Consider the following 15700-nt stretch of genomic DNA (forward strand, 5'->3'; position numbering starts at 1 on the left):
GCCACAGACAGACCAGTTTGTGAAGAAACCACTGCCAAAGTCCCAGAAAGAAGATCATGGTAGGACAGTGTCTTAGTTCATTTCTTGTTGCTCATAACAAGATATCTGAAACTGGGTAATTTTCAAGGGAAAGAAATTTATTTCTTACAGTTCTGGAGGCTGAGAAATCCAAGGTCGAGGAGCTATGTTTGGTGAGAGCCTTCTTGCTGGTGGGGACTCTGCAGAGTCCAGAGGTGGCATGGGACATGGCATCACGTGGCAATGGGGCTGAGCAGGCAAATATTCGAGGTCAGGCCTCTCATCTTGTTGTGAAGCCACCAGTTTCCCTTCCATGATAACCCATTAATTCATTAATCCATTCTTTCATTCATTCATGAGGGGAGAGTCCTCATGATCTAATCTCCTCTGTAAGACCCCACCTTTCAATCCTGCCACAATGGATGTTAAATGTCAATATGAATTTTGGAGGGGAAATATATTCAATTCATAGCATGGTATCAAACAGTAGGTGAAATGTTCTCTGGTCTGCACTCTCAACAAAAAACAAACAAATCACTAAAATGAAAACTCCATGTGTGTTTGAGAGAGAGATTTTAATCTTGGCTATTTTGGTAGGAAACATATTGCTCTAACATTAATTTTAGACTTTATTCTTAGTGATACATAATATTTATTCAATTGTTTAATTGTCATGTGTTTAGTGGATTTTTTTTATTTCGTGTACTATATACTCATCTTTATGCCAGATTTACTGGAATGGGTTTTTATCATCAACTTAAATGAAAGTTTGAGCGTTCATATTATTTTTACTCATACCATTCATATTATTAATCTTATATCTATCAAATTTATGGCAAATATTTTCCTAGTTTTTTGGCCTCATTCTTTTGTGCATGATTTTATTTTTCTTTAAGTTTTCAACTTGAAGCCAAGTTTCTACTTGACGGTTGTACCTTTAATTTTCCTCTGAGCCAAGATTCCTTTAGGACAGCTTTGCTTGATTTCCAGGTGCTAGGACTCCTTTAGTTTCAATCTTCAGGAGCACTGCCCACAGGGCTATCTACTTGCTATGAATAATTTATTTATGGGTCGGTGCCAGACTTTCTCTAGTTCCTGACCAACTGTTTGAGGAGAGGTATGAAAGAAGAGGACAGCTGAGCAGGGGACATAGGAGAAGTGCTTGTTAGATGCTACAAATAGCAAGTGTAAGGAATTAATCAGAAAACAGGCAATTTACCCCTGAATTTCTGACCTAGGAGGAGAGTGGAGGTAGAGCAAAAAAGTTCCCAGACCTGCTTTCAGCTGACCAATTTCTTCCTTGCAGTGATATAGGAGTGATGGGAATTTAAAAGACCTAATTCTATTGGCTTTACAGTAAGTGTTATACCTTAACATCAACTGTAGAGGCAAGAATAGAAGCCACAGACAGACCAGTGAGTTAAGAAGCCACTGCAAAAATCCCAGAAAGAAGATCATGGCAGGGCGGGGTCTTAGTCCATTTCTTGTTGCTCATAACAAAATATCCAAGATTGGGTAATTTTCAAGGGAAAGGAATTTATTTATTATAGTCATTGTCTTGAGACAATGTGACTCTCAACTCTTATATTTTGGTGAGAATGTGGATTTACTTATATTTCTATTTTACCCATTCATTGTAAGATCCAGTGAAAGAAGAGATCATCTTGATTTTGTTCACCTAGTTTTACCCAGCTCTCAGTACAATCTCTGATACTCAACGGATGTTTAGTTATTTGTCAAATGAACAAATGGATGGCTCTGAAATATGCAATGGTAGTAGTGAATGGAAGACATTGTGTCACAGGCTGGTAGTCAGATGTATTATAAAATTGGTTCCCTTGCCCTACTTTGTTAAACAGAGCAGCACTTTTTGGCTCTGATCATTGTCAGTACCTACACTTCCAGGCTGGTGCCATCAGGAACCCTGGGATTTGGTAGTGAGATTTGCTTTTTTACTTCATTGTTTGGTACCACTCGGCTCTGACAGCTTTACTTTACATTTTACTGTAGTTCTCAGATCTCTTCCTTGTGCTAGTTGGTATCATTTTCTTTCAAATTAACCTCTTCTAAAGTAAGTTTTGGATAGTGATGATTTGGGGTATTTAAGCTCTCATTCATGGGGTGGTACTTGGGGTAAGTATGGAAGGATTCTAATATGTTTTCCCCTGGTAAATAAATCCCTATTTACAAAGACAAATCATTAGTAAACCAATTAATTATAGAAGAGATGACACTTTTTTTTTTTTTTCAGATGGAGTCTCGCTCTGTTGCCCAGGCTGGAGTGCGGTGGCCTGATCTCAGCTCACTGCAACCTCTGCCTCCCTGGTTCAAGCGACTCTCCTGCCTCAGCCTCCTGAGTATCTGGGATTACAGGCGCGTGCCACCACGCCCAGCTAATTTTTGTAATTTTAGTAGAGACAGGGTTTCACCATGTTGGTCAGGCTGGTCTCCAACTCCTGACCTCATGATCTGCCCGCCTCGGCCTCTCAAAGTGCTGGGATTACAGGCGTGAGCCACCGCGCCTGGCCCAGATGACACTTTTTATTGGTGATAAATTAGAATTCTTTAGACTTAAGAAATGAAATGAAGTATCCTATTCTAAAACCAGCTTTCAATGAGCTGTGCTTGTGGTGAGCAGAGTATGATGAAATGCCCCTTATATGTATGCTCCTATGTGACTTCTCTTTGATGTCATCACGGTCATTGCTTTCTGTGATAAATTTCAGTTTTTATGTGTCCCTTAAATTACTGTGTTTTACCTATGCTGATAACTAGAGCTGAATGGTTGTTGTCAAACAAGAGATGTGTCTAGTGCTACCAAGGGGCACTAGAGAGTAGAGATGTTGCTTAGATATGGAAGCAGAGGGTGAATAAGGAAATAACACAGATCAGAGGAAACCGGCATGTGATGAAATAGAGGTGCTCAGGGTGGTATATCTCCACTTGAAGTAAATTGAGGATCCAGGGAGCAGAAGGCTTCCATCTGCGGCTTCCTTTTGTGTTCAAGGAAAGAGAAGTTTGGACCAAGGATAGGACCAAGATAAAACTGGGAAGAAGAAAATAGGTTCTTCAGCATCTAGGAGAAAACACATCCAAAATGGGAGTAGCCTGTGCTCAGAAGATGGGGAAGGTGGGCTTCTCCAGAAGAGGGGCTGGGCCTTCAACTGTGTCAGCCAGCTAACCCAAGGCCTAAATGTCTCTTCGATCACCGGAAGAGTAACGTAAATGACCGCCAAAGAAACTTATCTCAAAATCTACAGAACACTGAGCTGTAAATTTAATTTATCTGCTTATGATTGCACAAATCTGTATTACTTTAGCCTTGGTACAATCTCAAAACTTTATCAAAACTTGTTTAAATTCAGGCATCTTGACTTGAAACCTTGTCTAATAATGTAATATCCTCTCAACACAAAATACAAGTTCTACATTTATATGTTGATTTTCTGAGCTCCACTTTGGACCAATTATTGAAATATCATCATCATCATGAACGTTGTAATGAAATGAAATGGCCTAATTGCAGTCACCTCTTTTCTCTCCTCCACTGCATTTTTAGAAAATGGGTCAAACTCAATGTAGGATATTTGTGTTCTTTTCCTGCTCCCAGCTTATTAGCTTGAGTATCCATTTCCTGAATATAACCAAATTTACCAAATAAAAGGGACAGGATATGGAATAAAGAAACCAATCATTGCTGTTGCTCTATATTTTAGATACATCTCTCTCCCACACCCAAATCTGCTCACTTTTCAATTCCAGAAAAAGAGTTCTGTTTTTTTTTAGTGACTTGTAAACATTCCTTTCTTCCTGTAGGTGGAATGGCTGAAAAATGAAGAGCCCATTGACTCTGAACAAGACGAGAACATTGACACCAGGGCTGACCATAACCTAATCATCAGGCAGGCACGGCTCTCAGACTCAGGAAATTACACCTGCATGGCAGCCAACATCGTGGCTAAGAGGAGAAGCCTGTCAGCCACTGTGGTGGTCTACGGTAAGACCATTCCAAAGGCCAGGAATGGATAGGGAGGGCAGAAAGAGGTAGAGAGATGTGTATTTTATTAAAACTTTCAATGTCGAGACCTGCAAAGACCTTGGGGTTCATTCACTGCAGTACTCTATCCTGCCTCCCCCGTCTGGCAGGTGAAAAACATCACTATTTCTATTAATGCGTTTGCTGTTCCTTCCAATATTGCACATCTGTGTGATAGTCAGTGACATTTCCAATCTCTCTTTTAAAAATAATAAAAAGCTGTTTATTTTCTTCCATTATGTCTATATTTGAAAAGAATTGAGATGGGCAACTTCTGCTTCCCACGCCTCTCAAACCCAACACCCCAGTTTTTCCTAGACCTGCTGTCAGGTAGTCTCTCCCCTGGTATGTGAAATCCTCCAAAAACAAACAATACTATTTGCTGAATATCTCAGGTATTGTATAAAAGAAGCTCCCAGCTATTTAAGTAAAGGCATTCCCTTTCACAATGGAAGAGTCCTGGGATTTATTTTTGAAGCACTTAAAGTCATAGAAATTCAAATGCTGATATTTTCTTCTTATACTCTGGATTTTCAAGTGCTTTAGAGATTTATTGATGAGTTCTTTCTATTTCTTATAATTTCCTTGCAAAGCAAATTCTGTGTCCCTCCTATTTCAGATGAATAGGCTGAGGACTGGATGAGATGACCCCCCCAACTGTTGTCTCATGATAGAGCAGCCAGTGGGGGCTGCACAGTCTCTCGGTCCCTGGATGCCTGACTCACAGCACCTGGCACAGTGGCTTGCACATAGTAGGCAATCAGTAAAAACCTCTCTCCTTTTTTTCTCCCCTCCCCATTTTTCTCTCTCAGTGAATGGAGGCTGGTCTTCCTGGACAGAGTGGTCAGCCTGCAATGTTCGCTGTGGTAGAGGATGGCAGAAACGTTCCCGGACCTGCACCAACCCAGCTCCTCTCAATGGTGGGGCCTTTTGTGAGGGAATGTCAGTGCAGAAAATAACCTGCACTTCTCTTTGTCCTGGTGAGATATATGCAGATTCCCTTTTCCCTTCCAATCCACCAACACTATTAAGCTGGTGTGAAGCAATCAATGTTACCTTCTTTTCCAAAGTTACCCTCTCCCAAGTTCTTAGAATAGAACCTTTATCCAAGGTGCTAATGTAGAGCTCATTGTCGTGGCAGCAACATGGGTGAAATACCACGGTGCAATGTTTTGGGGCATATTTTTTAATACTCAGATGACACTGAACATTAATCGTCAATAAGCCAATTGCTATGAAGTCTTGTTATACTGCCAGCATTTGGTTGGGCTAAGCCATCCCCTTCTCTCCTTGGGTTCTCCCATCTTGTGGCCTTTATTTGTATAATAGTTAGCAGGGATTAGGTAAGTTGTCTTAAAGCACAAAAGAACGGGTACCAAATGTTTGCCTCTTTATCATTAGTTATCAACTTTATCAGTTCCAGCTTTGTATTTATTTATAAGACAATTGATAGAGACTGTATACTGTCACAGCAGTCTATATTTTACATTTGGTCTATGCTTGCCTTTCTTTCTGTAAAAAGAGATACTTCATTTACCAAGTATGGCTTTCATAAATTCCTTTGTCTCTTACTGGCTGTAACCCAATTTATACAACGAGAAATAGATGAGATGGAAGATGACTTTCCTTATGAAACGCATATCCTCCCACTGAGAAATAAATTGACCCTGGGTCTCACATGCACTCCAGAACATTAACTCCAAGGACACTGGACTAGCGTCTCATGTCTTTATAATAAAATTGCAAATTTAGTTGCAATCGAAGTTAAGGTGGGGCTCTTCCCAGCAGCATATTCTTGGAGTTTCATTTTGGACTTATGTTCAATAAGCATTTATTGAGTGCTTACTATGTGCCAGGTACTGTGCAGGATGCTTTTACATGCATAATGTCATTTACTCCTGTGTTGTGAGTTTTATTATCCCCAGTTGGCAGACGTGGTAGAGTGAGGCTAAGTAACTCGCCCAGGGTTGCTCAGCGGATAAGTTGGCAGATCCAAGACAAGGACTCAGACATTTTGCTTCAAGTTCAGTATTTTTTTTTATAGTACCCTATTCTTGACTAATTGCTTTAGATTTAAAATTGCAGTATCTTAAATAACCCACATAAGCATGGTTGAACTATTCCTAGGAGGTAAAGGACAATTGCCTCAGACATCTGCCATGATCTCTAGGGTTCCTTTTTAGTGGAATTAAATTCAGTTTGTTCATTTCTACATCCAGCAGCAGTCCATGACCCAAGAAATTCTATTTATATAAGTCCTGGTGTCTTGGGGTTTCACTGACCTGTTTTAGTTTAATACTATCAATATATTTGGGTTTAACTTTATATTGTTTAGGGGCTTCTAGGGCTTAAAGATAGTTCCTTATACTCTGTTCTAAACTGTCAACCGCTAAGAAAGTGGCTGATTGTCAGTAGTTACTGCACACAGTTTACCTGTCCACCTAAGATGCACTTGGGCATGAAAGACTGGGAAAGAATGGGTCATGACAAATTTTTAGCTGACCCAATGGTGCTGGAAATATGAATGCTTGCCTCAATTTGGTAATTGGTCTCATCCTGAAATAGCAAGAGTATTATACCACTGCTTTTGTAAGCCTGTCTCTTCAGGAAAGAAACCATGGAGAGAAGATAAGTGGATATGTTCTTTTGTTTCTGTTTGGTGGTTATTTCCTTAAAATCCAGCTCTAGAACAACAGCAGTCCTGGGGTGAGTCTCCTGACAGCTACTTGATTCATTCTAACGATGGTTTCTTTTGTTTCCCTTTGAAGTGGATGGGAGCTGGGAAGTGTGGAGCGAATGGTCCGTCTGCAGTCCAGAGTGTGAACATATGCGGATCCGGGAGTGCACAGCACCACCCCCGAGAAATGGGGGCAAATTCTGTGAAGGTCTAAGCCAGGAATCCGAAAACTGCACAGATGGTCTTTGCATCCTAGGTAACACTTTCGCTTTAACATCTTCAGTGTTTGTTCATAATACCATTTATGCATCTCAAGAAAGTAAGCTACAGCCATTAATGTGGTTAAATAAGCTAGCAGAAAGCCAAGTTGCTAAGGGCAAAAATAAATTAGGTAAAAAGTGCAGAAAAGCAGACAAATGCATTTTTAATAGAGATGGTATAAATGCATATATTGTACCACTGTGCATTCTGTTGATGTGTGTACTTATTAAATTAATTTGATAACATTTTAAGAGTAAGAAAAAATAGTTAAGAAAATATTTTTGACTTTTAGAAGCTACCATTTTTAATTTTGATGAAATTCTGATACTGATCACTCTGTGGTTATATTTCCCCCCAGGAATTTTGCAAGCACATTAAGCATTTAATACATCTTTAGAGACCATGGGTTCTGTGGCAAGGAACATGTCTTATTACTGTTATCTTAAAAATAGGCTGGGCGTGGTGGCTTACGTCTGTAATCCCAGCACTTTGGGAGGCCGAGGCGGGCAGATCGCGAGGTCAGGAGATCAAGACCATCCTAGCTAACAAGGTGAAACCCCGTCTCTATTAAAAATACAAAAATTAGCCAGGTGTAGTGGTGGGCGCCTGTAGTCCCAGCTACTCAGGAGGCTGAGGCAGATGAATGGCGTGAACCCAGGAGGCGGAGCTTGCAGTGAGCCGAGATTGTGCCACTGCACTCCAGCCTGGGAAACAGAGTGAGACTCCGTCTCAAAAAAAAAAAAAAAAAAAAAAGTTATGGGGAAAGGAGAGTGATACCTGAGGAAGTGGGTGGCTTTGTATCACAGTGGTCCGGCAGAGTAGCAAGTAGAATGCTTGTTTCAAAATTCCCAAGTCTTTGCTTTATTCCTGAGATTGCATTATTGCCATCACCAAGGGACTATCTGTCTGGGTTAGAAGGTATGGGAGGGTCAACTAGAGTCAAAGAGAAATAGGTTTTAATTTGGTGCTCTTCCTTATTTACTTTGTGTTCTTTGGGCAAGTTGCTTAACCTCTTATCTTCTCTGACTATAATTACCAAATATGATACCCACTTTTTAGTATTGTCAAGGCTAAATGGTAAAAGAACATATTTGAATGTTGTATGGCGCAGAGTAGGTGCACACTTGATATGGATCTCTTCTCCACTTACCCACTCAGATGAGCCAAAGTGTATTGATTTTGCTGGGGTCTTTAAAAAAACACGAGGTCAGGCAATCAAGACCATCCTGGCTAACACGGTGAAACCCCGTCTCTACTAAAAATACAAAAAATTAGCCAGGCGTAGTGGCGGGCGCCTGTAGTCCCAGCTACTCATGAGGCTGAAGCAGGAGAATGGCGTGAACCCGGGAGGCGGTGCTTGCAGTGAGCCGAGATCGCGCCACTGCACTCCAGCCTGGGCGACAGAGCAAGACTCCACCTCAAAAAAAAAAAAAAACACACACAAGACTGAGCACTTATTTCTCTAGAACTGGTCGCCTTCTTGGAAATTTCTCTGGGAAATATTCAGCAAAAAAAAAAAAAAAAAGATACCATAGCTTACAAGTTTGTGATCTCAGGGACATGCGTCACATTTTCTTTGGGAAGATGACAGTATGGAGGAAAAAGCTAAGTTGGGTTTATTTTTCTGCCTCAGTATGACTGAATACCCTTGAAGGCAGGCACCTGCTACCTGTTGTATTTTCAGACTAATTCTGTATGGTTCATACATTGGTTAAAATGATTAGTACATTGAAATGAGCATTTCCTGATAGCCTATAGTGCCTTTATTTGCTAGTACAAGCACTGATTACCCTGCATGCATCAGATACAATGCAGGGAGCTGTAATGGAAGACCACCTACCCACCAGTTGTAGTTTGGGTATGCTCTCCAATAAATGCATACCAACCATTTGCTGCCTTCAGAAAGCCTTCCCCCTTCCTAAATGTAAGGAATCTCAACACAAGCTCAATAGAAGGATATTTAAAGAAATGTGCTTCTCACCTCTCTTGAATACCACCAGATTTTTCTAATGCACACATTTGAGGTGTGACTGTTTTTATTTCCACTACGGGAAAATACAAGGAGAACACTTAGAAAACTACACATGGCCAGTGTCCATAGGACGAGTTCATTTAATAAGCCAATAAATTGCTTAAAGCAACTACCCGAACTACGACCATGAGTGGCTTCAAGGAAAGAACTAAGCTTTTTGAATTTTACGAGTACATATACATCTGGTTAATTTTATGTGTCAACCTGACTGAGCCATGGGATGTCCAGATATTTGGCCACGATTATAAATTAGTACAGTTGGGCAGTGAATTTCATGTCTTCTAAAGAACCATGACAATATAACTATTTGGCTACTGGTTGAAATTTTTATAGTCATAGTAATAACCTTCACTAACAACCACAGGTTGTACTTGCACTTGGGGAAAATCAATGGATATCAGGCTTCAATCTTAATTGACTAAGACTTAATCTGAGAATTACTGACTGGAGACAGATAATGGTTAGCTCTCTTAATGTAAGAAAGAATTGTTATCCAACACACAAATATTACTTTTTTGCATTTGCATTGTAATAGTTTGTCACTTACCAATTGAATAAGAGTTCTGTTTAAGGCTGAAAAAAAGACTTATCAGCACTGAGAGTGTACTGGCAAGCCTCGATCCTAACTCTGAAATCTGAGATGCTGTATTAGTCAGGGTTCTCCAGAGAAACAGAACCAATAGGATATGCACACACATAGAGAAAGAGTGCAATGGAGAGATATTTAAAGATATTTATTATGAAAATTGGCTCATGTGATTCTGAAGCCCAGCAAGTCCAAAATCTGCAAAGCCAATGTCCCAGTTCAGGCCCAAAAGTTGGTAGGCTGCTATGGAACCAGGAACATCTGATGGCCCAGTTGGAAGGCTGTCAGGCAGGAAAAGCCAGTGTTCTAGTTGGAAGGCTGTCAGAAAGGAGCATTCTCTCTTACGCAGGGGAGGGTCAGTCTTTTGTTCTATTTAGGTCTTCAACTGATTGGATGAGGCCCACCCACATTATGGAGGGCCATCTGCTTTTTTTCAGTTTGTGAATTTAAATGTTAATCTCATCCAAAAACACCCTCACAGAACCATCTAGAATAATATATGACTTGATATCTGGGCGCCCCATGGCCCAGTCAAGTTGGCACATAAAATTAACTATCACGGATGCTTATGTACTTTTGTGAAATTAAAACAGCTCAATCCTTTCCTATAGTGGAAATAACATAGCTAGGAAGATAGGCTTGGAATGTGTAAAAAGATCTCTGTTAAATACCCCTATGAGTTTAAAATGCTACATAAGCCTTTTCTTTCTATTCAATCTATTAATTTCTTCCAATTCCTTTTTCACTTCAGCACCTTTTTCTAGCCTTCATTGTATGCATATTAGTGTATTTGTCAAATATTATCAGAGGCTTTTGATGGCTATAGTGATGAAGAGTTTTGAAGGAGAAAGGGTGAAGTCTGTGAGATTATTGATGTAATTGAGATATATTTATTTGCATATCAGTGGGAAACAGGTGTATTCATAAGACCCCAACACCAGGATGTATTCTATCCTTTTAGATAGAAAGTGGCTACCTATATCAACAAAAATGAGTAACACCAGACATGGTGGCTCACACCTGTAATCCCAACACTTTGGGAGGCCAGGGCAGGAGGATCCCTTGAGTCCAAGAGTTCAAGACCACCCTGGGCAACATAGCGAGACCCTGTCTCTACAAAAAATAAAAATTAAAAAAATATAAGCCAGACGTGGTGTCTTATGCCTGTAGTCCCAGCTGCTCTGGAAGCTGAGGTGTGAGGGTGAAGCTGCAGTGAGCCATGATCGTGCTATTGCAGACCAGCTGAGGCAACAGAGTGACATCCTGTCTCAAAGAATAAATAAATAAAAATAACACTTCACTATCTCTTCAGGAAGCACTGAACAGTAATCCAATTAAATGATGCCAACATCACTCTGAAGTTCTCACTGGTACTCTGTCAGAGTGCTCTTGGTGAAAATAGCTGTGCTCTGAGGATAGAGCTCCAATGAAGGCTGGCTTTGATTAAAATAGCATTTGGCAACAGCTTTATGGAGCAGTAGCTTTGTTGAAGAATCTAGGTCATATTACAATTTGGGAATTTTCTTCATCCTGATTTTCTTCCTTGACACTCAACATGACCCTAAAGCAATTCCTCAATTTCCACCTTCTCGTGGAGGATTCACAATGGCATTTCTTTGCTCTTAGATGACCTACATGTCTTTGATTTTTATTTAGCCTTCAACAAAACATTTGGTTTTTCTTTGTTGTCTCTGAGGGTTGCATTTCTCCTAGAGATGAAGCTGCTAGCTCTGAATGATCACTTTAATATTTGGGTATTATTGTTGCTTGGTCAGTTGTGACTAGAACACAGAACCTTAATGTTACACTGTCACAGATGGCCACACCTAGATGCTCTCAACAAGAAAATAAATACAGCTGGCACAGTGGCTTATGCCTGTTATACTAGCATTTGGGGGACCCAGGAGGGAGGACCACTTGAGGCTAGGAGTTCAAGACTATCCTGGGCAACAGAGCAAGACCCCGGTCTCTACAAAAGAAAAATAAAAAACTAGCCAAGTGTGGTAGTGCATGCCTGTAGTCCCAGCTATTTGGGAGGCTGAGGCAGAAGGATCACCTGAGCCCAGGAGATTGAGGCTGCAGTGAGCTATGATTGCTCCACCGCACTCCATCCTGGTTGACAAAGGGAGACCCTGTCGCTTAAAAATCAAAAAGTAAGTAAATGCCCCAAGACTGGTAAGAAGCAGATTAGGAATTTGGGGACAGTAACAGTGAATCCACGAATCTAAATTACAAGCATAAACATGCAGTGCCTTTATAATAGAGTATTGCTTTTCCAGAGGAAAAAGGTAATGATGTGGTATGACTGTCAAGAAACGAGAACTTGTTGATCCATGTTTTCTGAGCTTGAACACCAGAATCAGGTAGTTTCCTGACCATTGGTCTTTCTCCTTGCTGGCCATAGCTGTGTCTGTGCTCTCAGATCACAGCCAGAGGCAAATAAGCTGCGCATGCCTCATTGATAAGAAGAGAAAGGTGAAAATAGCAGGGTGTTTAATTTGATCCTGAGGAATAGGAGAAGCCAGCTCCCTCTCTCTTTACCCCAGCAGATATAAAACTAAGGGCATTGGCTTGAGAAGATTAAATGGGTATGCTTCAGAAGGGATTAGCACCTAGATGTGTAGTGAGACTAAAGCTAGAGAAATGCCACAGGGGCCTGAAAGAGAAAGTCTCCAAGGCTTAGCTACCTGATAGCTAATCCGTTCCTCTTGTCAAGGCATAACATAGGTCAGTTCAACATTGACTGTTCAAAAACTGAAATATCAGTAAAACGGTGGTTTGTTTTCACTTCTGATGGCTACAGTGATAAGAAAAGTTTGAGTTGATGGTTAGGAAACTCCATCAAGGATAAAGACGTCTACACAATAGCAGGTTCAAATAAACATCCCTGAGCTACATCTAATAATCTAAACACATTGTCTATTGAACGATCTACTTAAATGACCTAGAGGAAGCACCTGAAAAGGTGAACCTGTAATCACAGGAAAGGCATGTTTGCTTTGTTAAGCATTTTCTCTTGGACTATTCTAAACCTCATTGTTAATCCATTAGAGTAATTACCTGAGTTCCTTCCCTGTATTTCCTAGGGCACAGAATCAGAGAAATTTCATCCTGGAGATACCTCTATGCATCTAAAACAACTGATTCTGTACTAGTGGTTTTATGGAATACTTCTTTTGTTTATGGGATTATAATGGATGAGTGTCCCTTTACCCAATCAAAACCTGTCAATTCCTTTCTTTGGTCAGAGTCAGTAATCATACTTGACTCAATCTAGACTTTTTGTTGGGCAAGTTCATATTTCAAAACCAGCTGAACCAGCCACACTGCACAATTGCTTAATGATAGCGTAAACTCTCTAAAGTCAGGAAATGAAAATGGCATTAGCAAGATAACATACCAGCACAATATATTTTTATGTGGCCACAAAGCATCCTACTGTTTGCTAATTCTCCCAAGTACTTTTAATTTATAGGACATAGTAGGTGCTCATTTTTACATAAAGACTTTTTCCTAGAAATACTCAATAGCTTGCCTTTCTGCATAACAATTGATTAATTCAGAATTTGCCTTCATGTATGCTGCATAGCAAATGTAGATATAATATTGCAGACCCACAGGAGTCAAGAATGTAGATTTGGGCACATATGGTGTCATTAGCAGCTTAGCAACCATCTCTCCCCCATGCCCCAAATGAACACTTTCCCATGGTGGGACCCAATATGAAGACCAGTGAGGAACAAGCTTTAACAAGACAGAGTGGAGTGGTTCAGGACTGAAGTTTCCATTGTGTTTAATTAAAAAGAAAATAAAGCAGAGATAGTGCAATATTCATGTGTCTCCATGAAGGCTTTAAAAACAATTTTTTTACAAAGCTAAAACTGCCATTTTTGTGCCTCTTGATGGGCACTTGCACTCAAGTGCCATATCCTGAGTGGATTGGACGTAAACAAGATCAAGAATAAAATGCACACAACAAATTACCATAACGCTTCTCCCTTAGTTACCCACCCACTATTGACTTTTCTATTTTTATGCCTTGTTAATAAAAAGAAAAAGACATTTGATTGTTTTTTTGAACATGATCTCCCTTCTCAATGAAGACTGGCCTTCATCCATTGGTTTATGATGGATGCGTATTTCATAAGCTATTAAAAATCTGTGGCCTTTCTTACCAACCAGGTCGGAGACACTTCAGATGCCTTTTGTAACCCAGGAAACTTTTTCTGTTGTCACCATCTTCTATTTCCTCATGGATCTGTGCCACAGGTACAGAGCTAAGACAGAGGAGCCTAGGTAAGAATTGCTTTCTCAGCTAACAGAAATGAAGGCAGTTATTCTGCTTGTCTCTCTTTAACTCTCCTTCTACCTACATTTTCCCATTGCTACCCACTTTTTCCCCCCAAGATATTTCAATGTGTATTTTTCCACTATGCTTGCATTCTTTTGGTGAAATTAGACAGAAAGTCCTATGTAGCACTTCAGAACATAATCTCTGGAAGTTTGTTTCTCTCAAGCACATCTTGTTAACTTTGTTCATTTTATGAGAGAAATTGAAATAAAAACCTCCACTGTAAGCAAGGGCTCTAAAACTGAATTTGGGCAGCTGGAGAGCAGGATGCATGTACCTCCAGATCATATTACTTAGAGAGTGAGGAAAAAAACAAAAGCAAAACAAAGTAAAACATAACACAAACCCAGGAAAACTAAACAAACACATAAGAACGAGTTCCTGTGATGATGTAAACTAGAGACAAACCCATTAGGAAGCTTAAAAACATGTCTTAAATTATAATCTTAGAACCAGATCGTCAGTGAGAGTGCAAATTCTTAACAAAGACAACTTTTATAGATGATATCCCCGAGAAACACTGAACTGGGGACTGTTGAAAGGTACAGAGGTTGAGCTTCAGTGAGGCTGGCCTAGGTTGGGCCTGGATTGATCTGGCATTAAGAACACAGGCTAAATAGCCTTCAAAGCTCCTTTGTGACTAAGTTAAAACCAGCTGTTCTCTTTCTGAGGCACTCAGGATGGACAGACAGGAACCTAGAATTGGAAGAAATGAATGAATTGAGCCTGTTGGATGTGAATATCCATCCTTTAAATGAAGGATAGGTGGAAGCCTCAGGGTTCTGCAGTGAGATAGTTTGAGTTTGAATTCTGATTGCAATACTTTAAGTAGGAACACCTTGAACAAGTGTCTTAATTTCTCTAACCTTAAATTTGCTTATCTGTAAAACAAAAATTATAACAGTATCTATTACAAAGGGTTTTTTGTGAGAAGATAAACTAATCTGAGTGAAGCATTTTCCCTCCATAGTAAGCACTCCATTACACAAAATAGCAATTACTATAGTGTGTGTGTGTGTGTGTGTGTGTGTGTGTGTGTGTGTGTATGTGGTGTTTTGTTTTGAGACAGGGTCTCACTCTGTTGCCCAAGCTGGAGTTCAGTGGCACAGTCATAGCTTACTGCAGCCTCAAATTCCTGGGTTCAAGTGATCCTCCCACCTCAGTCTCCCAAAGTGCTAGGATTACAGGTGCAAACCACCATGCTCAGCACATGTGTGTGTTTTCTAATAAAGGAATTCTTGCGGCAGAAAAAAAATGTTTTCCATGTTCTGCAAGAGTATCAACAGTGCGATACTTTCTATGTTTCATTAACACGTTTCCTAATATATCTGCTTAAGATAGCGTCTAATGAAATAAAATGTACTTGTCATTAAAATCTATAGAAGACATTATTTATACATTCATTACATTCTTTATACAAACTATTTTTGATCAGTAATTTGAGAAATACTGTCCGCTGTCAAAAAGAGTTTGGGAGAATCCTAACAGTTCACAAGGTATGTTAAACTTTCTGTCGGACAAAAGAATCAATATCCTTTCCTAGAACTTCTGATAAGTAGCTGAATGAACTACTCTCCATTTTCTATCCTTCCTCTGCTCAGCTGGTAGGATTTGGTCCTGAGAAGGTGACAGACCAGGGGATCTGTAAGGTCCCAACAGTAGATTCTAACCAACAGTTAAAAACAACTCAAAGTCATACACGGTTGTGCATACCTATATAGTCCCAGCTATTCTGGAGG

General features: G+C 40.0%; 1 protein-coding gene across 9 annotated transcripts in view; it reads left to right on the plus strand.

Moving 5' to 3' along the window:
* UNC5D (unc-5 netrin receptor D) overlaps positions 1 to 15700 on the plus strand; it is a 562098-nt gene that overhangs the window by 444802 nt on the left and 101596 nt on the right. For 5 of the 9 annotated variants that reach the window (XM_003269567.3, XM_030817085.1, XM_030817087.1 and 2 more), the window contains exons 5-7: positions 3835 to 4015; positions 4867 to 5034; positions 6823 to 6987. In XM_003269567.3, coding sequence (XP_003269615.1) covers positions 3835 to 4015; positions 4867 to 5034; positions 6823 to 6987 — 514 coding nt within the window. The remainder of the gene's footprint in view (positions 1 to 3834; positions 4016 to 4866; positions 5035 to 6822; positions 6988 to 15700) is intronic. The other 4 variants (XM_030817090.1, XM_030817091.1, XM_030817093.1 and 1 more) reach the window with 1 other exon arrangement.

The sequence above is a fragment of the Nomascus leucogenys genome, chromosome 8 (assembly GCF_006542625.1).
Source record: "Nomascus leucogenys isolate Asia chromosome 8, Asia_NLE_v1, whole genome shotgun sequence".
In the NCBI taxonomy this organism is placed as follows: Eukaryota; Metazoa; Chordata; class Mammalia; order Primates; family Hylobatidae; genus Nomascus; species Nomascus leucogenys.